We start from the raw sequence: 23,779 nt of genomic DNA, 5'->3' as shown, positions 1-23,779 counted from the left end.
TCGCAAACACAGGAGAACTTTGTGGGAATGGCGACGCAGAAGCAGGTGGACCTAAAGCAGTTCTCGTTCGCGAGTGCTGCAGTGGCTAGCTCCATCGGGCCCAAAGAGGAAATGGCACAGGAACAAGAGGCTGTAGAAGTAGACCATGATCACGGAGATGTAATGGAGGACGGCATGTCTACCCAAGCAGAATTTCGCTCTTGGTTTTGCGAGCTCCGCAGCAATATGGCGGGTCTCAAAAAAGAAATTGTAGACATGGTGGCTGAAATGAGGGATGACATTTCTGACCTGGGGCACCAGGTGGAGGATTCAGAGTCTCATCTGGATGAACGGGCCTCTGACTTGATTCGCTGCAGGGAGGCACAGAAAGAGCTAATGCAGGCCAGTGATTATCTTTCAGCATGTCTGGAAGATATGGAGAATAGATCTCGACAGGCTAATTTGAGATTCCGGGGAGTGCCAAGGGGTATCTAATATCTGCTCTGAAGTGCTGGGGTGGGATGGAGGAATGGAGATGGCGCCTGTGATTAAACTGGAAAGATCCCAAAGATCCTTGGGGCAGCCTCGTAATAACCAACCTCAAGATATCGTAGCCTGCTTTTACAGTTTCATGCTGAAAGAAAAAGTGGCAAAAGCAGCTAGGAAAGCTGGTCCACTAATGTGATATATACCAAGGAAAGCTGGTCCACTAATGTGAAATATACCAAGATCTAGCCATGACCACTATCCACAAAAGAAGGGAATTTCAGAACAGTTGCACAGCTTCGCAATAACATAAAAGAGAGATGGCCATTCCATTTTGCTTGAGCTTCATCATCAGCAGAGTGACCTCTTGCGTGAAAACTGTACAGGAGGCGGTGGATATAATGCGGGTAACTGGTTTGGAGACTTCACAACACGAGATCGTGGCAAAAGTGCAGGAAGGTGACAAGATGCGTGGAGAAACCCCAAGATAGCAATGCTTGGGCAAAGTGGGCAGAACGTTGCGGCACGCCCTGATCTGAACAGTGTAGCTCAGTGTAATTCTATGATGTTATATTGATCTGCATAATGCTAGCTTAACATTTTCTCTCTTTTCGTCTGAGATCTGCTGGGTGTTCACTATTCTGATGATGGAGGGGACTTGGTTAATTTTAGTTTTCTTATAATTTGATGAAGCTAAGGATTCGGGAGGGGGGACAGAGGGTGGTGTCTGACACAATGACTTCTCTTCTCCAAGATGAGGGGGTCCATGAAGAGGTTCAGTGGAGAAGACAGGTGGGAGGAGGGGGAGGAATGGGGATAGTGCATTTTTACTGGAAATTGAAGACTGTATGGAGGTTCATGGGGATACGTGTAGCCAATGGGAAGTTGTGAGAGTTACAGAGAGGGCTTTAGCTGAGGTTAAGAGGGGGTCTATTACACATTGGTGGGGAATCTTGAAATTGATTTCTATAAACACCAAGGGCTTAAACTCTCCAGTCAAAAGGAGAATGTTTTTTCGTGATATGGCTACGCTCAAAGCTAATGTGATAGTCTTATCAGGAAATGCATTTATCTAAGCACAAAGAGAAGTTGATGTGGGATAAAACCTTCTTATAGCAGTATATCTCTTCAGCGACTAAAGACAGCAAGTACTGAGGGATAGGTATATTCTCTCATTCCCTGGTTGGAGATGTGTGGGCAGTACTGAGGGATACAGAGGGTAGATACATTCTTGTTAAGGCCCTTATAGCTAATGAGTTGTTTACAATGCTTAACTTATATGCTCCTAATTCTGAACAAGGACCTTTCTTAGATAATATTTCAAAGCTATTAGAGATGTGGGCGGAGGGACGTCTTATCAGTGGAGGCAACTTCAATATCTCACAGTATTCCTACTTAGATAATACAGCCTCGGGGGCTGGGAGCATGAAAAAACATAGGCAGTCCCTTAAGCATTTAATTGTGGACAGAGGTCTGGTTGATATATAGAGACTGAGGAATCAGACAGTTCTGAATTTCACGTACTTCTCACACACACACTCAGATCATACTCCCGTTTGGATTATTTTCTAAATGATAAAGCGCTAGTGGGACACAGAGAAGAGGCTGATTTGGGGAACATCATGTGATCCAACCTCACTCTGGTATGGGTGACTGAGAACAAATTGTAGGGATGAAGAGGTGAGATACTGTTATTTAAATGATAGATTATTATTTATTTATTTATTTGTGTTTTTCTATACCGGCATTCACGGAAGTTCGTATCATGTCGGTTTACATAAAACAAGGGGTGAGCAATACATTATAACGTACATAGCTAAAACGTAAGAGTATACATTACAAAAGTATAACAAGTGCATAGAAGAAAAAGTTACAATAAAACAGGGGTTATTCTAACTGGGATTAGAGTTAGAGGAGAGATAAAAAGTTTAACAAGAGGTAAAACATTGTAGTGATTGGTTGGTATTGTTTGTTTCAGTTTAATAGAAGATGCTCAGTGTTGCTGCATTTGATGGAAGTGAATCATTAAGGGTCCGGAAATGCTTTCATGAACAGCCATGTTTTAAGTCTCTTCCTGAAGGTTGGAAGACATGGTCCTGTCGTAATTCTAAGGGGATTGAGATTATTAGATAAAGTGTTTACTGAATCTCTTGCAGAGGACATATGGGAATATTTGGCTATTAATAAAACGGATGAGATAATATCTGGTGCTCTCTGGGAGTGTCTGAAAGTAGTCACTAGGGGAAGGCTGATCTCATGGGCTTCATTCCTTAAAAAGGAAAGGGAGAAGAAAAGGCTTCTGCTTACGCAAAAGATTATTAGGCTTCAAATGAGTCATAAGAGGTCACCGGTGCCCCATAAGTTGCAGAAACTGGAGGATTTGTTCAAACAGTGGCACACTGAGTTCGGTAATAAGACAGGAGGAGTGCTGGCAAGGCGGTTGAAGGAAAAGTTCACCCAAAATCATATTACCAAAATAAAAGATTTAACAGGTAAATTTCTATACTCCACAAGGGAAATATGCAACAAGGTTCACACAGTTTTATGAAGATCTGTATAGTTCAGAGGCACACATTGGCTTGCAGGCTGTTGAGCAATATCTAGAGGGTAAACCTTCCTACGCTAGCTCAGGAAGCCAGGGAGAGACTTAAAGAAATCAAGTGAGTCAGGTAATTAATGAATTTAAAATGGGTGTGGCGCCAGGACTTGATGGCTTTATAGCTAGGTTCTACAAAATATTTCAGCCAGCTCTGGAACAACCATTGGTTAAAATGCTTAATTCTCTGCGAAGTGGTGGATCAATCTCGTCCTATGCAAATAGCTGGAATTACCATCTTAGCAAAAGGGGCTAGGGATCCAACACTTTGTGGTTTGTACAGACTCAGTACTTTGATTAATATAGATCTAAAAATTTTGGCTCAGGTATTAATGGAAAGATTGGGAGAAGTGGCTCCTTTATTAATTGACCCTGACCAATCGGGGTTTGTCTCGGGGAGGTTGACGTCAGATAACGCCAGGAGGGTCTTGGAATTAATTTGGAAGGTGCAGCAGGAGAGTGTGCCAGCAGACCTGCTAACGGTAGACACAGAGAAAGCCTTCAAGAGAGTTCACTGGCCATTTCTCTTTAGGGTGTTCGAGAAAATGCAATTAGGACAGGATTTTATTGAGTGGATTAAAAGACCAACATGATAAAGGGGATGGAACAGCTCCCCTATGAGGAAAGGCTAAAGAGGTTAGGGCTGTTCAGCTTGGAGAAGAGACGGCGGAGGGGGGATATGATAGAGGTCTTTAAAATCATGAGAGGTCTAGAACGGGTAAATATGAATCTGTTATTTACTCTTTCGGATAATAGAAGGACTAGGGGGCACTCCATGAAGTTAACAAATAGCACATCTAAAACTAATTGGAGAAAATTCTTTCACTCAATGCACAATTAAGCTCTGGAATTTGTTGCCAGAGGATGTGGTTAGTGCAGTTAGTGTAGCTGGGTTTAAAAAGAGGTTTGAAGCTCTGGCATCAGTAGCATGGGGATCTACTTAGTGTTTGGGTAATTGCCAGGTTCTTGCGACCTGGATTGGCTACTGTTGGAAACAGGATGCTGGGCTTGATGGACCCTTGGTCTGATCCAGTATGGCAATTTCTTATGTCCTTCTTATATGAAAACCCGCATGCATGTATTAAGATTAATGAAGGATACTCGTATTCCTTTGGGGTGAAGAGAGGAACCAGGTAAGGGCGTCCATCGTTTCCTCTTTGGTTTGCATTATCAATCGAACCCTGTGCAGAGAAGATCCAACTAAATTTCCTGTGTTTGCAATGTAAAGATGGGAGAGGTGGATTACAAATTTTCACTGTTTGCTGACAATTTGCTATTTACAGTTATTAAACCAAAATTGTCCCTTAGGGAGCTGTTAAGAAAAATGAGAAAGTTTGGGGGAATTTCAGGGTTCAAGGTTAATTAAGCCAAGTTGGAAATTCTGAACATTTCTGTGCCAGAGAGGTGGCTTTGGGGCACTTGGTGACAAAACTCCCGTTTAGAATGGCCAAGAAGTGGATAAAGTATTTAGGAGTCAAAATAGGCCTGAAGGCGGAGGAGCTATTTGGGTATGATTATGATCCCTTGGTTCAAAGGGAAACAAATGGATTTAGATAGATGGGAAAGGATGAACTTCTCGTGGTTTGGAAGGGTGACTATTTGCAAGATGAATACTCTGCCGCGATTTTGCTACCTTTTTCAGACACTCCCAGTACGAGTCCCTGCTGGACTTCTGAAGATCTGGCAGCGCAAGCTGTTTTGATGTATATGGAATCATAGGCCACCTTGGGTTTGCAGTAAAGACCTCTATCAAGAGAAATTTAAAGGGAATATTGGAATACCTAATTTAATGTGGTACTATGCAGTTGCTCAGCTGAGTGCTTTGTTGCAGTGGCATGTGGTACGTATTGAACAAATTGTAGCAGGGGATCCTCTAAGAGATCCGGGCGAGTGAGGGTGGCACCTTGGTCACTAAGGGACACCCTATTCTAGGCAGACTATGGAAGTGTGGGGAAAGTGGAGAAAGAGGTTAGTGGGAAATAGAATTTTCCATCGCAGCTCGTTCCTGTACAATACACATTTTGGCCCAGTTTGGAAGCTAGTGTAATAGCGAGATGGAAGGGGAAGGGGATAACTAGAGTAGAGCAGTTATGGGATGGTCAGGGTTTAATGCCCTTTGGAGAAAATGCAACAGGTCTACCAGTTGTCACAGAATAATCGCTTCTCCTATAATCAATTGTTTCACTATTTTTGCACAGAAAGGATAGGTTCTGAACTTAAAAAGGGGTAAAACGCTTTTTGTAGGTTTTTGTGAAAAAGCAGGTAGGCATAAATGGCCTCTCTCTAGGATTTATGCACTATTAAAAGGGGAAACTATTCCGGAACTGGACTTCCAGCATGCACAGGAGACAGACTTGGGGGATAGTGATTGAGATCTATATTTCCTGGCTATGAGTAGAGGATCACTATTGATTCTAATAAAAGAAAATGGATATAAATTGTTATATAGGTGGTATCAGACACCAGCTGGACTGAGCAAGATGTTCCCTTCTACAAATGACAAGCATTGGAAGGGATGTGGCCCAGTGGGATCATTCTTCCACCTATGGTGGGAGTGTGCGGAAGTGGGCAAATTGTGGAATGGGGTTTTGTGTTTGGTGCAAGACAGAATTGGGATCTCTATCTCCAGAGCCCTCAAAATGTGCCTGCTGAGCATACCAGCTGAGGTCAGGAATGAAACTGAGCAGCATCTGATGATGCAAATCTTTATTGCAACCAGGTATGAAATTGCTTATTGGTGGTGCAAGCACATAGTGCCAACTAAAGTAGAGGTTTCTGCTAGGATTGAGAGAGTATATTATATGGGAACATGTACAGCCATATAAAATATGTTACACAACTTTGAGAAGATTTGAAGACCATACATACAGTGGAAGGGTAGATAGTGGAAGGGGGTGGAAAGGGGGAGCTTGAATCATTAAAGGGAGTTTAGGAAGTATTTTAAGCTGAGGGTTTTGGTTGGGGGTTGAGTTAAAAATGTTTACATCTCATATACTGCTCCGTTTAATCTACATGTTACCAGCTAATGTCGCTATTTAATGACGTGCTGATTTATGATATTGTGGTATAATCACTGTAAAGGATCTGTTTGTTATGTTTGAGACTTTGTCATATATTTAATTGCATATACTGGACTATTGATGTTGCTACTTTACTGCTAATAAAGATTTAATTGTTAAAAAAAAACAAAACACAACAAAACACAACACTGGACACTTACAGTCGACTTCTCTTTAGTGCTGGCTCCTCCAGCTGCTGTTCTGATTGCAACTGGGCCTGGACCTACAGAATAAAATCAACTTGAGGTAAAACAGAAGGTAATGCACTCAAAAAACAAATTTCCAAGGAGGAGGATTGCAGAACACAGAAAATATGAAGCGAGGAGCTCTTACAGGGGGCTCTTCTTGTCATGAAAACATGTCCCTATCAGGAGAGAGCAGTTTCTTACCTCTCAACTTAATAAGCCACTAAAGGCATGAGATTTATGTGACACCAGTGAAGTCTATGGAATGGAATGATATGAACATAAGTACATAAATTGCCATGCTGGGTCAGACCAAGGGTCCATCAAGCCCAGCATCCTGTTTCCCACAGAGGCCAAACCAGGCCACAAATACCTGGCAAGTACCCAAACATTAAACAGATCCCATGCTACTAATGCCAGCAACAAGCAGTGGCTATTCCCTATTGATTAATAGCAGTTTATGGACATCTTCCCCAGGAGCCTATCCAAAGGAAAATTGGGTCTTACTGGCTAATTTTCGTTCCTGGAATACCACAGATCAGTCCAGACAGGTGGGTTTTGCATCATTACCAGCAGTTGGAGGCAGAGAATAAAATCTTTTCAGGCACTGCTGCTTAACCAAGAGAGCCACCTGCAGTTCCTCAGTACTGACCAGTACCCAAACCAAGATGTCTACTCCCAAAAACCCAAATGATTTCCCACCTGGGGTGAGCAGAGAATCAAGGTTGGACCCCCTTAAAAATCTGGATCCCAACTTCCAGGGTAATGAAAAACTTCCAGCCCTAACTGTTTAACTTACATACAATCTTCGCAAAAATCTTCATTTTTAACATCCAGAAGCAGGAAAGATCTTTCGCAAAAATAAGGGGATGGGATTCTGGACTGATCTGTGGTATTCCAGGAACAAAAGTTAGCAGTAAGAACTAATTTTCCTTTCCTATTCATACCCAGATCGGTACAGGCAAGTGGGATGTACCCAAGCCCCCTTTATACTGGGCAGGAACTCGAAAGCCCCATACATAACACACTTTCTCCAAATGTTGCTTCATATGGCACCCAAACATCCAGGCGGTAATGCTTGGTAAAGTGTGTAGGGAAGACCACCTCGCCACCTGACAAATTTCCTGTGGAGATACCAGCTGACTTTCTATCCAGGAGGCTGCTTGTGCCCTAGTAGAATGCACCTGCAGCCCCTTAGGAACCAATCAACCCTTACAGAGATAGGCTAAAAAAAAAAAAAATCGCCTCCTTCAACCATCACGCAATCATGCTCTTAGCCACTGAATAAAACAAAGAGATGATCTGACCTCCGAAATTCATTAGTAACCTTAAAATACCACAACAGAGTTTGACGAATATCCAACAGATGAAGTACCTTTGCAAGCAGTGTATCTGCCGTCAAGTGAGGAAAGGCCGGTAATTCCACCATATGGCTGAGAAGAAACGATGGCACTACCTTGGGCAAAAAGGAAGGAACCGTACACAGTGACACCCATCATCCAAAATCTGAAGAAAAGGATCTCTGCATGATAAGGCTTGATGCTCCGAAATCTGTCTAGCCAAACAAATCACCACTAAGAAAATGGCTTTCAAGGTGAGATTCTTCAAAGCTGCTCTTCTCAATGGTTCAAAAGGAGGTCCACAAAGCACTCAAAGAACCAGATTAAGTTCCCATGAGGGGCACATCCTACGAACCGGCGGGCTAAGTGCTTCGTGCCTTTAAGAAATCGCACGATGTCCAGATGAGATGCCAACTGCCTCTTCTGAAGCTTTCCTCAAAAACAGCCTAAAGCTGCCACCTGAACTCAGAGTGAATTATAGGCCAGTGCCTTCGCTAAGCCAAAACCTGGGAAACGTCGACCTTCAAAGGACCCAGGTCACGTTCCGCATAACATGACAAACACTCTCCACACCCAGATATATGCCAGCGAAGTGGAAGGTCTCCTAGCCTGAAGTAACATAGTAGTCACTGACTCTAAATACTCTTACAAGCAAAAACATTGCCTCTCAAAAGCCAAGCCGCTAGACAAAAGTGATCCGTCTGTTCTGAAAAGATAGGCACCTGACAGATCAACCCTTGCAGGTGCTCTAACCGGACGGGACCATCCACTGCATCAGATTCACAAACCATGGATGCCGTGGCCAGACCAGCATCACAAGAATCACCCTTCCTGGATATGGCTCAATGCGATGTAGCACTTTGCCTACGAGAGACCACGGGGGAAACGCGTACAGCAGAAGCCTCGTCGGCCAAAGCAGAACCAGAGCGTCGATTCCTTCAGAGTCGACCTCCCTCCTGCGGCTGGAAAACCTGTCCACCTTGGCATTTCCTCGAGTCACCATGAGATCGAACTGGGGCTTGCCCCACCTACTCCGAATGAAGACAAAGGCCTCTGCTGTCAACTTCCATTCCCTGGGATCCAGCTACTGCCTGCTGAGATAGTCCGCTTGCACACTGTCCATTCTGGCTACATGAGAAGCTGATATCACTGCCAGATGTTTCTCCGCCCAGACAAAGAGCTCCTGAGCCACTAGCAGCCTCTTTGTCCCACCCTGACGATTGATGTATGCCACAGTTGTCACATTTTCTGAGAACACTCGCAGTGCATGCCCATGAATCCACGGAAGAAAGTCCATTAGTGCCCTGCGAACCACCCTTGTTTCCAATCGGTTGATCGACCAGGTTGCTTCCACTGGCGACCATTGACCTTGAGCCATGTACCCTTGATATACAGCTCCCCATCCACTGAGGCTGGCATCTGTGGTCATTACCACCCAATCAGAGACCCAGGTCCACTCCTTTCTCCAAATTGGGACACAACAGCCACTACGAGAGACTGGATCTGGATTCCCTCAGAAGAGGTAAAGGTAGCTGAAACTCCAACAACAGATACCAACTGGGCACAAAAGAGCCTACTGGAGAGGCCGCATGTGAGCAAAGGCCCATGGGACCAACTCCAGTGTAGATGCCATAGATCCCAGAATTAAAAATAATCCGAGACTCTGGGGACCAAAAGCTGCAGCAGATGATGTACTTGAGCCTGCATCTTGACCACCCTCTCTGAGGTAAGGAACATCTTGCCTAAGCTGGTATCGAACTGCACCCCCAGATATTCCAATGTCTGGGCCGGTTCTAGATGGCTCTTTGCTAGGTTTATCACCCAACCCAGGGACCTCAAGCTCTCCATGACGCATCAAATCGAATGGCGGAATTTTATCTCCAACTTCACCCGTGAGCTAATGGTCCAGGTATGGATGTATCCCAGAATCCCTTTCCTTTCTGAAGGCTGCCACCACCACTATTACCTTTGTGAAAGTCTTTGGAGCTGTCGCCAATCTGAAGGGAAGCACTTGAAACTGAAAATACTCTCCAAGCACTGTGAATCGTAGAAATTTCTGATGGTCTGACCGTATGAGCATATGCAGGTATGCCTCTTTTAGATCCAATGATATGAGAAACTCTCCCATGCACACCACTGCTATCACACTGTGCAGCATCTTCATACAGAAGTGCAACACCTGCAGCGCTGCATTGACTTTCTGCAGATCAAGAATGGGCCGAAAGTTACCCGCCTTCTTGGGAACTCTGAAGTAAACTGAATATCTTCTTCCTAATCCTTGCTCCACTGGGGGAACCAGAACAATGGCCTCCAGTTGCTGCACCTGCCTGCTTGGCGCGAGATGCGCAACAGAACACCACATAGGCCTTTCTATTCGGGCATGAAAATTTTAAGGCGTAGCCATCTCTTTTCCAGAACCCATTGATTGGACATGAACTTGGTCCATTTTTTGTAAAAGAGGGTTAGTCTCCCTCAGTCAGCTTCCAGGAAAGCGTGTACCATCCCTCCTTCATTGGGAGGTTTTACTTCGTCTGGCCCCCTGGACGGTATCTCTGAAAGGCCAATGTGCCCCCCAAAAGGGCTGCTGCCTTCCAGAACCTTGTTTCTGCATCAAGAAAGAAGAATTCCTATTAGAGCGAAACTTCCTCATCCCTCAAAAGCGAAAAAGCAGCGGAAAGCTCTTCTTGATGGTCCTCCTATCCTCGGGCAATTTGTTCCTTTTTGACTCCCCCAAACACTTCATCAGCTGTTCCAAATCTTCTCTGAACAGCAGCTTCCCTTTAAAGGGAAGATTACACAGCTGTGCTTTAGACCACACACCTGCCACCCAATTGGGCAACCACAGGAGTCTCCGGGCCACTACCGCAGACACCATATTCCTGGTCAGCTTTTGGACTATGTTGTACAGGGCATCTGCCACATAGGCCACCCCCGCCTCAAACAGAGCTGAATGGTTGGCATCAGCAGGAGCCCCTGACATCTGCTCCTGTGCCTTTTGGACCCAGCACAAACAAGTTCTCTACATCAGACTAGCACAGACTGCAGTCCAAAGGCTCAACGCTGAGACCTCAAATCTCTTCAACAGGATTTCCAACTTCCGATCCTGGACATCCTTCAATGCAGCTGACCCTACCACAGAAATGGTCTTCTTAGTTACTGCAGACACCACGACATCCACCTTTGGAAGCTTCCAAAGCTCCAGGGTCTCTTCCAGCAGGGGATACAACTTAGCCGTAGCCCTGGCCATCTTCAGCCCTGCCTCAGAAGACTCCCACACCCAGTCAACTAACTTCTTTGGCAAAAGAAAAGCCTTTGGAGGTCCACACAGACTGTCTAATACTGGGTGCACCCCTTCATTGTCCAAATACTCCTGTGTTAAAACTTGATCCCCAGTTCTTCCAACACGTGGAAGAGGGGACGCAGTTCCTTATAGAATAATTTCATGACCTTTGGGTCATCTCCTTCCACATCAGGCTCACTACCCACCACAGCACTTACAGGATCAACGCTTGCATCATCTCGTGGGCCCTCCTGGAAATCTTCACCCTCCGAGTCCTCAGAGGTCTCTTCTTCCCACAATGGGCATCCCAGACCCAGGAGCTGAAGAATCCCCCCAGACCTGGGCTGCACACCTGCCCTACGCTTCTTAGTCGAACACTGGAATTCTGAGTGGCCGGACACTTACTCACTGCTTCCTTTTTCGCCAGATAGGCCTTATGGAGCAATGATACAAAATCTGTGGAAAATTCTTCAGACCCACTGGATCCCTTCTCCACTGCATCCTCCTCTGGCTCCCCTGCCACTTCTCTATCTTCTACAGTGCCTGAGTCCACTGGAGAGAGTGAGGGGAGTCCCTAAATTCCCTAGCAACAGCATGCCTCCTGTCACATGGAGACAACATGGCTGCTGTCTTCTCTGAGCTCCCTGGGGTCTCCAGAATGAAGAATGCATACGGCAACTGCTTCCTGAAACATCCACAGAGATCCCAGCCCTTTCGAAGGCATAGCCGGCACACAAAATGGGTCCACTGGGGCACAATTTCCTCATCCCAAAGGCCCAACAAACTTTCCTGCACTCCGCAGGAGGCGCCATGCTTCTGCTGCAGCCCATGGCAAAAATAACCTCCCAAGTGTTGCGATCACTGCAACGCTGCTGCTGTTGACCCAGACCCCCGGTATTGCACGCAAGTCATGCACGTCCCCTCTCACCCTCAATGCAGAGACACAGTCGACCGATCAACCCTGCTCTCCCAGGCTCCTTTTTTTTTTTTTTTTTTTTAAAGAAATAGCAACCAAGCAGCCACAAGAAAAAGAAAAATATACTTTCCTGCTGCTGGCTGTTGGAGGAGTGTAAGAAGACCTCAGAGGGAGCGAGGAAACCAGGATCCCTGGCTTTCCCTCCCTCTGGAAGTTGAGGGCCAAGCCAGAACATGGATTACCTACCCCCCTGCTCAACATGAGAAATGGCCCACGAAGGAACCTAACACCAGTCTTCACCAACTTCTTAAGTTCCTTTTTATTTTATTTGTATTTTTTTTAAACTGCAGGTGAGGAGGGACTGCAGGTGACACTCAAGTAGCAGTGCCTGAAAAACTTTTTATTCTCTGCCTCCATCTGCTGGAAGGGATGCAAAACCCACTTATCTGGATCGATCTGGAGTATGAACAGGAAACCTTTTTTTTTTTTAAACACAGTGGCGATACCACTGATAGGAATGGAAAAATAATTTAGAAGACTTGGGTACCAGCCCAGAAGTTTTGGGAACTAAGGACATTTTTCCCTTAACCATTTATATTTAACTTTTATTTATTTTGCTCAATTTTTGTCTAATTATTTTGGGGTGAGGGAGGGGCAAAACTGGGTTTTTTTTGTGTTGTTTTTTTTAAATTTAATTTTCACATATTTTTGGCTCTATGATCTCCCCTTCCTCCTTCCATTCCCAGGTCTCTCTCTCACCTCCAGCTGGGGCTCTTCTAAGGCCCAGTGGCGATTCCTCCGAATCTTGCCTTGTGGGGATGGTGGCAGCTCTCCTCAACCCCAGGAACACCTGCATTCCTGAGGGCTGGGCCCCATTAGCTCTCCCTGGGCCTGACAAAGGCAGCAGGGGCTCTCCCCAAGCAGGTGCCAAATTTTGGACATCTGGGCAACCTGGTGCCAGGGGGATTTTCCAGCTCTATCCAAGTCTATGGAGGGGAGTGGAACAGTTGGGAGGGGACGTCACTAAAGTCTAGAAAAGTGATAATGTAATCAGTAATGGTAATATAATCAATTTTAACAATCACCATATCGATCTATTATGAGCAACTGTTGTTACCTCATCTCAAAAGACGTAGCGGAATTAGAAAAGGTACGGAGAAAGGCAACAAAAATGATAAAGGGGATGGAAGAGGCCCCCCCTGAAGGCTACGCATATTAGGGCTCTTCATGAAAAGAGACTGCTGAGAGGGGACATAACAGCAGTTTATAAAATCACAAGTGATGTAGAACAGGTAAATAAAGGACGGTTATTTCCAACAACACTAAAACAAGGGGACACTACATGAAACTAACAGCCAGCAGATTCAAAACAAATCCTAGACCATTCAATGCACTATCAAGCCGTGTAACCTGCTGCCAGAGGGTTTAAGAGAGGCTTGTGCAAGTTCTTGGAGGAAAAGTCCATAATACATTATCAGTCATGTAGACTAAAGAAAGCTAGTGCTATCCCTGGGAGCGAGTAACAAGAAATACATCTACTTTATAGTATCTGCTGGTTACTTGTGACCTGGACTGGCCACTGTTGGGAGACAAAAGCTGGGCTCGAGGGACCTTAAGACTGACCGGGCAAGGTATTTGTTATGTTCTTATATCACTATCACGGTGCTCTCTCTGCACATTTAGTCACATGGCAAGAGAGAATAGGCTAAGTTAAATTAAAAGGCCTGGTGCAGCACAGATTACCTCATGGGGCACACCGTTGGCAGGATTTCTCTACAATGAAACACGGTGAAAATAAGAGACTGCAGTGGAAGTCCACACCATAGCACCTGGGATAACAGGTCCCCTCTCACTGACTTTACAGAACCTTGTAACATCTGGTACTTCCTGAGTACACGACCAGCAACGTCTACTCCCCCAGCATCCTGGCACTCGGACAATGGAACCTGCCACAAACTTAAGTGCTTCACGACTTTGTTGGGGGAAACATTTCCAAAGAAGCTTCCCCCACAGCCCTCCAAAATATGTGAGTTAAAAAACAAGCTGTGGCTAAATCAGGTGCATATGGGCTGGAAGAGGGAAAGGCCTCCTGCAGGGTGGGCTGCATGGGACAGAAGAGAGATCACCTCACCTTCAGGCCCCGTCTGAAGAGGAAAGTAGCTTGACGGGTGTCTCTTTGATGGTTTAGGAAGAAATCATTATTGTCAATATTCCCTGGTATGCTGTTACTGTAACAAAGGAAAAATAAAGCATTGCAATTATTTTATAAATCAGGCATTTGTGAACTGTAAGAAGACTTACACACGACATTACTATTAATGTAAGAGAGCAACCCCACTTGTAACCACAGCCAGGACTAGAGTGGCTTCAACGAAGCTCAGAGAGGAGACTTCACCAACAAGCGTTGTACAGACGCACAAACCTTACTTATCCCCATCGTGGAACATCCATGTTGTAAGCTTCAGCCAACAGCTTGCTTTGAAAAATAAGTCCCAGCAGAAGACAAGAAGAAGGGTGTCAAAGTGAGGTAAAGCTATTTATAGGTTGTTTGCCTTCAGGGACAGGAAAAAATGTGTCTTTTTTTCTTTCTTGTTTGATGTCAATTGTTAACTGTTCCCTTAGACTTGAGGTTTGCCTTGAAGTTTCATTTGAAAATTAATTTAAAAAAAAAAGGCTATTTATGGCATCTTGTGGAACTTGTTCTTGCAATCTGCTGTCTTACTGACAGCGTAGAGTCCTATTTACCAAGGTAACTTAGCTTGACGTAGCCTGTTATAGTCCATGGGGCTGTAGATCTCGGTTTCAAGCCTGAGCATGACAAGGAATCTTTCTCAATAATATGCTGGCAAATCAAATCAGTCTCTTAGAGTGGCCACTACCAGCAGCTTTTGGGATTCAAACTAGAGAAGGGGAAAGGGCACCAGAAACGCCCCTGAGAAGAGCTGCAGTCATACGCACAGATTTAAGAGAGCACACGCAAGTTAACACTTATAATATGTTCTAGCTCAGTCTATGCTGCTCCTGGCTTCTGCCAACAGATATGTTTAGAGTCTACTGGCTGGAAGTCAAAGGTGCAGTAGAAATGACCCCCAACAAATAAATCATCCCAAAAATCATTAAAAAAAATATATCTCATTCCTTTGCTATCCCTAATCTCAAATAAGAAAGAGGTAACTGATCAAACTCTAATCACTATGTGCTTTAGCAAATCCACTCTTATTCATGTGATCATGGGGCGGAGACATCTCCAGCAACCCAAACCATCCCTACCTAGACTCCTTCATCCTGTACTACTTCAATCCATTACTTTGTTACTGTATAAATTTGTTCGATGATTTCATTTTTTTTCAGTCAGTTATGAATGTGATATTGTTACCCCACCCTGAACATAGAAAATAAATAGGAAAGGAGAGTAAGAAATGTTTTAAATAAAATAAATAGTCCACTAGATCCCATTCCACATAGATTCATCTGCAACCTGAAACAAGTAAACCCCTGGCTGACAATTATTGTAATTGCCACCCTATATTCAAGGCACCTTCCTAAACTCACTCAGAAACGCAATCAAACTTATTCTGAAGAACCCTGGGTCAGATCAAAAAATATTAGATAACTATCGCCCAGTCTCTAGCTTCCCCTTTCCTATCTAAACCAAGAGAAAAAGGTTCCATCTCCAGCTCCTCAACCACCTCAAGGAAAACCTTTTACACAGTAAACAGTCTGGCTTTAGGAAAGGCCATGGAACCGAGGATCATAAGGATTCTTCTCCGGAAGGCACAGAATGGAAAAGTGGGAGCAGCGCCTAAGAGTCAGGCCCGGGGGCTTCTGCATCTCAGCTTAGGAGTTGCTGAGAGAGCAAGAGCACCAAACTTTTTTTCAATGGTGCTACAATTAGCTTTTCTTTCACCAACCTTCTTCATTCTCCTCTAAAATAAGTATTACATGGCATACAAAAGGAAGCCCCCTAGATCTATAGAACTAACCTTACTATGGACTGGGTTGAAACGGAAAGTAATTTAGTCACATGAAACACCTCTCTTAAGCAAAGCCTCTTGAAACTTACTTGACAAAAAGAAAAACAAAACAAAAAAACAGCAGCCTGCACTACTTTTTATCCTACCCCAGGGGCTCACCCCCCCCAAGGAGCCCCATCTTGCAGAGGCTTCAAGGCAAAAGGTGCCGCCTTGCCAATAAAGGATCCGCAGGCTGGAGGTGAAATTCTGCTCCTGTAGAGCCCTCACCTCCAAGGGAAAGGCCTTCTCAGCCCCGCAGCAGGTATTCTCTGGAACTCAGATGACCTCGGTAAGTTTAGTCCCCTTTTGAACATTGGACGCTGCCGCTGGATGTTCTGTAGAAATATACACAAAATAAATGCAGCGTAACACACACAAAGGGCAGGAAATCACTTCCCTGCCGCTAATCAGATTATAAGAATTCCTCATATTTTGTGTATTTGTAGACCGCGCTATCAATTCCTAACTGGTTTGCAATAAAAACACCCATAATCGAACATAAAAATAAAACCGTTCCTTGTTTGAGAGTAATGCTAGCCATATCAGTTCCAAAATTTCTTCAAGTAGAGAACATGGAAATTACAATTTCTAATCAGTTCAGTAATCCTGGTGTGATCAGGGATCCTTCCCTTTCTTTGGTGCCTCAAGTAAGAAATGCAGTACAAGATTCATTTTTATAAAGGAAAACTGGTTCTTACCTGCTAATTTTCATTCCTAGAATACCACAGATCAGTCCAGACAAACGGGTTTTGCATCCCTACCAGCAGATGGAGGCAGAGAATAAAAACTTTTCAGGCACTGCTACATAACAGAGAGAGTGCCACCTGCAGTCCCTCAGTACTGACCTGTACCCAGGCCAAGATGACCAATCCGAAAAACCCAAATAATTCTGGGCAAGCAGAGACAAAAGTCGAAGCCCCCTGAAATTAGAGCCCCTGTCTCAAAAAAAGGGTGTTTACAATTAAAACGCTAACCTTTGTACAACATTTGAAAATCTGCTTATAACTAAAAAAAACAAACAAACAAAAACAAAAACTGCTGTAGCAACATCCAGAAGCGAGGAAGGTCTTTCGAAAACTCACAGGGGAAGGGCTTCTGGACTGATCTGTGGTACTCCAGGAACAAAAATTAGCAGGTAAGAACCAATTTTCCTTTCCTGTTTATACCCCAGATCAGTCCAGAGAAGTGGGAAGTACCCAAGCCCCCCTACATTGGGCAGGATCCAAAAAGACCCGCTCTCAAGATACTCTTGCCAAACGCAGACTCTTCTGGTGCATGCACATCCAGACAGTAATGATTGATAAAAGTGTGACGAGAAGACCATGTCACTGCCCGACAAATTTCCTGTGGAGAAAATAATTGATACTCCACCCAAGAGGTTACCTGCACCTTAGTAGAATGTGCCCGCAACCCCTAGGGGACCGATCAACCCTTACAGATATAGACTGAAATTATTGCCTCATTCAACCATCGTGCAATCGTGCCCTTGGAGCTTTCTTTCTCTTCTTCGCTCCACTCACAAGTGGAGTATCGGGCATCAAATGCAGGAAGGCCAGCAGCTTCACCATCTGGTTAAGATGAAACGAGGAAACAACCTTGGGCAAGAAGGAAGGGACTGTATGTAACAATACACTATCTCCGAAAAGTGTAGGAAGGGGTCTCTATACAATAACACTTGAAGCTCTGAAATCCTCCTAGCCGAGCAAATTGCTATCAAGAAAATGGTATTCAGGGTAAGATACTTAAAAGAAGCCTAATTGGTTCAAAGGGAGGACCATAAAGAACTCGAAGGACCAGATTAAGGTTCCACGCTGGATACATCCTCCAGATGGGCGGATGCAAATGCTTCATCCCTTCAGAAAATGCACGACAACCAGATGAGATGCCAACGGTCTCCCCTGCAGCTTACCTCGAAGACAACCTAAGGCTGCTACTTGTACTCAATTATAAGCCAATCCCTTTGCTAACCCGCTTGCAAAAAGGCTAAAACCTGAGAACATCTACGTGCAATGGCTGTAGCCCGTTCTGCAAATACCATGACAAACACTTTCCAAACCCGGATATAAGCCAAAGACATAGAAGGCCTCCTCGCCTAAAGCAAAAGTTGCAATCACCAGCTCCAAGTATCCTTTCAAGCAAAACAGTGATCCTCCCGGTATGAAAAGATGGGTCCCAGATGCAACAGCCCGTGTAGGTGGGCCAAACGAACAGGACCATCTATAGCGAGATGAACCAGATCTGCAAAACACAGCCAGCTGGACACTCTGGTGCCACGAAAATCACCCTGCCCAGATAATGTTCGATGTGACGCAATACTCAGCCTATGAGAGGCCAAGGGGGGGGGGGGGGGGGGGGGACGACACAGAGCAGAAGCTTCATTGGCCACAGTTGAACCAGGGCGATGATGCCCTCGGAGTTGATATCCCTCCAGGGCTATAAAATTGATGCACCTGTGCATTTTCTCAAACCGCCATGAAATCCAACTCCAGCCTGCCCCATCTGGCCTGTATAAGGGCAAAGGCCTCTGCTGACAATTCCTACTCCCCTGGATCCTGCTGCTATCTGCTAAGATTGCCCGCCTGCACACTGTCCACTCCGGCCATGTGAGATGCCGCTACTCCCACTAGATGCTTCTCCGCCCAAATAAACAACTCCTGTGCCTCCTGAGCTACCAAATGCCTCTTCGTCCCGCCTTGATGACTGATATATGCCACCATCGTCACATTGTCAGAGAATACTCGGACTGTTTGTCCCTGAATGAGTGGAAGAAAGGCGAAAAAGGTTTTGCCAACAGCCCTTGTTTCCAACTGATTGATTGACCAGGATGCCTCCATTGGCGACCACAGACCTTGGGCCGTTCGTCCTTGACAAATCACCCCCCCATTCATGGTCACCACCACCCAGGTCCAACCCTTTCTCCAAACTGGGATGAGACAGCCACCATGAAAAGACTGGACCGGGCTCCCCCTGAAGTGGCAAAGCAAACTGAAATTCTTCTGAGAGCGGATTTCAACGGGATAAAAGTGCCCTCTGGAGAGGTCGCATGTGAGCAAATGCCCATGAAACTAACTCCAGTGTAGATGCCATAGAGACCAAGACCTGCAACTAACAGACTCTAGGAACTGAAAGCTGCAGAAGTCAAAGCACCTGAGCCTGCAACTTGATCACCCTCTCTGTGGTCAGAAACACTTTCCTGACACGGGTATTGAATAGAGATCCCAGATACTCCAATGATTGGGATGGCTCCAAGTGACTCTTCGCCAGGTTCACCACCCAACCTAATGACTGCAGCAGCTGCATGATACATTGAATTGAATGACATTCCACTTCAGACTTCACCCTGATGAGCCAATATTCCAGGTGCGGGTGCACCAGAATTCCTTCCCTCCTGAGTGTCGCTGGCACTACCACCATCACTTTCATGAAAGTCCAAGACGCTGTCGCCAACCCAAACGGAAGGGCCCGCAACTGAAAATGAACCCCTAGCACTATGAACTTCAGGAATCTTTGATGGTCAGATCTTATGGGAATGTGCAGATAGGCCTCCGTCAAATGCAATGACGCCAGAAACTCCCTTGCGCACCGTCGCTATTACTGTTCACAGTTTCCATCCAAAAGCATGGCACCTGCAGCACCGCATTAACCTTCTGTAGATTGAAAATGGGTTGAAAAGTCCCCTCTTTCTTGGGAACGACAAAATACACTGAGTACCTCCTTAATCCCTGCTCCTGAGGGGGAACCGGAACAATCACGTTCAGGCGCTGTGACATGTCCTGCACCACCTCTCGTTTGATGAAGGAGGTGCAACAGGAGACCACATAGAATTTTCTCACACGATCAGAGAAGCCTAAGGCATAGCCATCTCTTATCACCTCCAGAACCCATTGGTCTAACGTGATACTGGTCCACTTCTCGTAAAACAGGGATAGTCTCCCTCCAACAACTTCCAAGAAGGAGCGGACCAGCCTGCCTTCATTGGCGAACCTTATCTCATCCAGCCTCCTGGCCGATGGCTTCATGGGAAGGTCTACTCTGCCCCCGAAAGAGCTGTCTTCCCGAACCTTGCTTCTGTGCTATAGCCAAAGAACTCCTGTTGGAGTGAACCTCCTTGCGTCTCAAAAACAAGCACACGGCGGAAAAGTCTTCTTGCCAGTCTTATCTTTGGGCTATTTATGTCCCATTGACTTGTCAACTGCTTCTTCAGCCATTCCAGATCCTCTCCGAACAGCAGCTTTCCTTTAAAAAGGGAGGTTACACAGCTGTGCTTTAAGCCCACACATCTGCCGACCAATTTCATAACCACAGGACTCTCAGTGCTGCCACCACAGAAACCATATTTCTGGCAGAATTCTGGACATGTCAAAAGGACATCCGCCACTTAGGCCACTCCCATCTCCAAGCAGGTAGCCTGTGTGGCCTCGTTCGCCGTCTCCTACTCCTCCTGTGCCTTCTGTACCCAGCACAAACAGGCTCTCTGCATCAAGTTCCCATCGACCGCATCATGAAGGCTTAAAGCTAAGACCTCATACAGTTTTCACCAGAATCTCCAGCTTCTGATCCTGGATATCCTTCAGAGCGGCCAAACCTGCCACCGGGATGGTCATCTTCTTGGTCATTGCTGACACTGCTGCATCTACCTTAGGAAGCTTCCAAAACCCCAAAGTCTGCTCCAGCAAGGGATATAACTTAGCAATAGCCCTGGCTACCTTCAGACCTGCCTCAGGAGATTCCCACTCCCTATCAACCAACTTTTTCACGTTCTTTGGTAAAGGAAAAGTCTTGGTTCCCTTAGTCCATCTAAGATAGGGTTTACTCCCTTATTGTTAGAATCTTCCTGCGTGATCTTAATCCCCAACTCTTCCAACACCTGGGAAATTAGTGGTCGCAGTTCCTCCTTACAGAACAATCTCACCACTCTAGGATCATCCCTCTCCGCGACCAGGACATCCACAGTATCATGCACGGTATCCACTAACTGCCCACAGGATCGTGGTCTTCCCTGCAGACCTTCTGAAGGGAAGACCTTCTGCAGGGAAGACCTGCAGGATCATGGACGTCCCTGCAGACCTTCTGCATCTTCTGCTTCAGCCGATGTGCCATCTTCATCACCAGAGGAATGACTCAGGCTGAGAAGCTGCAGAATTCCCCCTGACCTCGAATGCCCAACCCCATTCAGCCTCTTAGTCGAGCGTTGGGTCTTCTGAGGTTGCAGAGCATTTATTAGCTCCTGCTTCTTTCTTAGCTAAATAGCCTTTATGGAGAAGCAGAACAAAATTTGCGGAGAAGTCCTCGGTAGCACTGGACTCCTGATCCAGCAGCCCTTCCTCATTCTCTCCTTCCCCTGTCTTCTACAGGGTGCTGATCCACTAGAAAAAGCAGGGGGGGGGGGGAAGGGAAAGAGTCCCGTGGCTCCCTTGCAGAGGCCTGCTTTCTGCCATGTGTAATCAAGATGGTTGACACCTTCTCTGACCCCCTCGGGGTCTTCTGCACCAGGCCTGATGACAGGGTGGAGTGATTGCCACCTGTGACCCCCACAGAAGTCCCTACCCCTCCAGAGGCACAATCTGGGTAAAACGAGGCTGCGTTGAGGCGCGAGTGCTTCAGGCCGCAGCCCCGACAATTTCCCATGCTCAGCGGGAGGAGTCATGAAACTGTGGTCAGTTGCTGTTAATTCCACGCTGGCACAGCAACAATCTCAGTCGCTGCCTCAGCACAACAGCTGAATCACTTGCATCCCCACTCACCTGACTGTGGCTTCCCGGCGCAATTAGCTCTGCCGTTGCGCTTACTAGTTCCCCAATCTTTATTTATTTATTTATTTTAAAGTAACAGCACACACCAGGGAAGGCAGAAAGAAAGGAAAAGGAATACTTCCCTTGCTCCTGGATGCTGACGGCTGAGGGTGAGAAGGGAACCAGGACCCCTGCCTTTCCCTCACTCTGGACAAAGAAGGCAGAGGTAGATCAGGGATAACCAATCCCCCACTTATCCTGCTCTACTCGAGGGATGGCCCACAAAGGAACCCAACACCCCGAGGAGCCACCTTCTTAGAAATCTTCCTTCTAATTCAATTTCTTTTCTTTTTTAAGTTCAAAACTCCAGGCTGCAGGTTTGCACCTCTACCATCCGCTGCAGACAAAGAAATACTGAGGGTGGCACTCTCGGTTAAGTAGCAGTGCCTGAAAAGTTGTTATTCTCTGCCTCCATCTGCTGGTAGGGCTGCAAAACCCACTTCTCTGGACTGATCTGGGCTATGAAGAGGAAATTACATATGCTTCATTAATTAAAACCATTTTTGTCTACCTCTGACCTATGAACCATCTTGCATTCTTTAGAAATCTCTCAAATTGATTACTGTAATGAAAGTTATTATTGGCCTTCTCCAATCGACTCTTCAGTCCGCAGAGCCTGTTCAAACGTGGTGGCCTGGATTATTTCTAATACACCAATTCAAGTTCATATTTATTTATTTGTTTGATGAGTTTTATATACCGTTATTCGGTAGAGCCATCATAAAGGTTTACAGAGTGAACATTTTTTTCTTAGCAGTTGTGAAACATATCACTCCAGTTTAATCTTGAGTTGCACTGGCTGCCTATTAGATGAAAAGGAAACATTGAAATTGCTATTACTAGTGTTTAAGGCGCTATATGGCCTTGCCCCTGAATTCTGTTTTGAACCGTTATCATCCTGGGAGATCTTTGAAGTCAGAATCAAAATTCTATTAGATCAGGGGTTGGCAACCTTTTTGAAGTGGTGTGCCAAGATCTAAATTGGGGGTAGTTAACTCTAGCCCAAGTGCCACAAACCCATCAGCACCCTGATTCACACAGCTCTTGAGTATTTATTTTAATTGACATTTTTCAGTTAAAATATTCAAGAGGTATATAATTGAAATTGATGTGTTTTCCTCACATATAATAAATTATAAAAAGGAGAAGAGAAAACTGTCTAACTCCCTTCCCCCTCTCATCAATACAACACCTATTAGGAAAACAGAACAGGCCAAGCTGCTATAAATCCCTCTACAGAAACTACAAGCTAGCTAGCAGAATACCCTCACCTGGGTCACACATGCAGATCCTCACCAAAATACAGAATAAAGTGACCAGAAAAAAAAGTATAACTAGAAACATGCAAAAACTGAACCGGAAACTGCAACAAGCCAAACTCTGTATGCATAGCAACAATGGAAAAACAGGAACACTACCATACCTTATAAAACAGCAAACAAAAGTGAGAAATATAAAACATCAATAGTAAAACTATACCAATAAAAAGAATATTTCAAAATAATTGACAAATAGAATACCACCTAATAATTAAAAACTCATTTTTTTTTTTTTTTACATTTTCCAAACATCAATAAAATATTTCTAAATAGCAACCAAATACTGAATAATTAAAACTTCTAAGAATTAAAAAAAAAAAAAAATGCTCTCCATACCTGGGAACTTTTGATTTCCAGTCATCCTGAGTGTCATAAATTAGGTGGTGTGGGGGAGGGTGCACACATGCAATCACACACTCTCCCTCCAAATCCCTCCCTCCCATCTGTAATCACATTCACTCTCTCCCTCTCCTACATTCAATCAAATACACACAAACCCACACCGGCTCACAACACAAACACACACAAGTTCACATACCCACCCTGTTATGCTCTCACTGAGTGAACTTCTCAGCCGCCAGCAGGATGGGGTCTGCTGGCAGCTGCTTGTTTCTCCGTCTCTCTCTTCAGCCGCCTCAGGCACGGCCAGCCAGGCCTAATCTTCAGCCACCAATGGGAGGAGATCTATTGGCGGCCATAAGAACTTCCCGTTCCCTCTTCTGCGGCGGTCTCCCATATCATTGAGTGTGCGGCAACAGGAGTCACAATTAAGGAAACGTCATCTCCTGCTGCTGCAGGGCCAGTGTCACGATAA

General features: G+C 45.3%; 1 protein-coding gene across 1 annotated transcript in view; it reads right to left on the bottom strand.

Annotated features, from left to right (window-relative positions):
• FYTTD1 (forty-two-three domain containing 1) overlaps positions 1-23,779 on the bottom strand; it is an 80,197-nt gene that overhangs the window by 19,334 nt on the left and 37,084 nt on the right. Inside the window, exons 4-6 of the mRNA XM_029615561.1 lie at positions 16,083-16,189; positions 13,973-14,069; positions 6,282-6,343 (exon numbers count right to left, since the gene is read on the bottom strand). Of these exons, the coding sequence (XP_029471421.1) occupies positions 6,282-6,343; positions 13,973-14,069; positions 16,083-16,189 (266 nt within the window). The remainder of the gene's footprint in view (positions 1-6,281; positions 6,344-13,972; positions 14,070-16,082; positions 16,190-23,779) is intronic.

The sequence above is a fragment of the Rhinatrema bivittatum genome, chromosome 9 (genome assembly GCF_901001135.1).
Source record: "Rhinatrema bivittatum chromosome 9, aRhiBiv1.1, whole genome shotgun sequence".
NCBI lineage: Eukaryota > Metazoa > Chordata > Amphibia > Gymnophiona > Rhinatrematidae > Rhinatrema > Rhinatrema bivittatum.
Note: the sequence above shows the minus strand (reverse complement) of the source record. Positions and strands in the feature narration are given on the sequence as shown.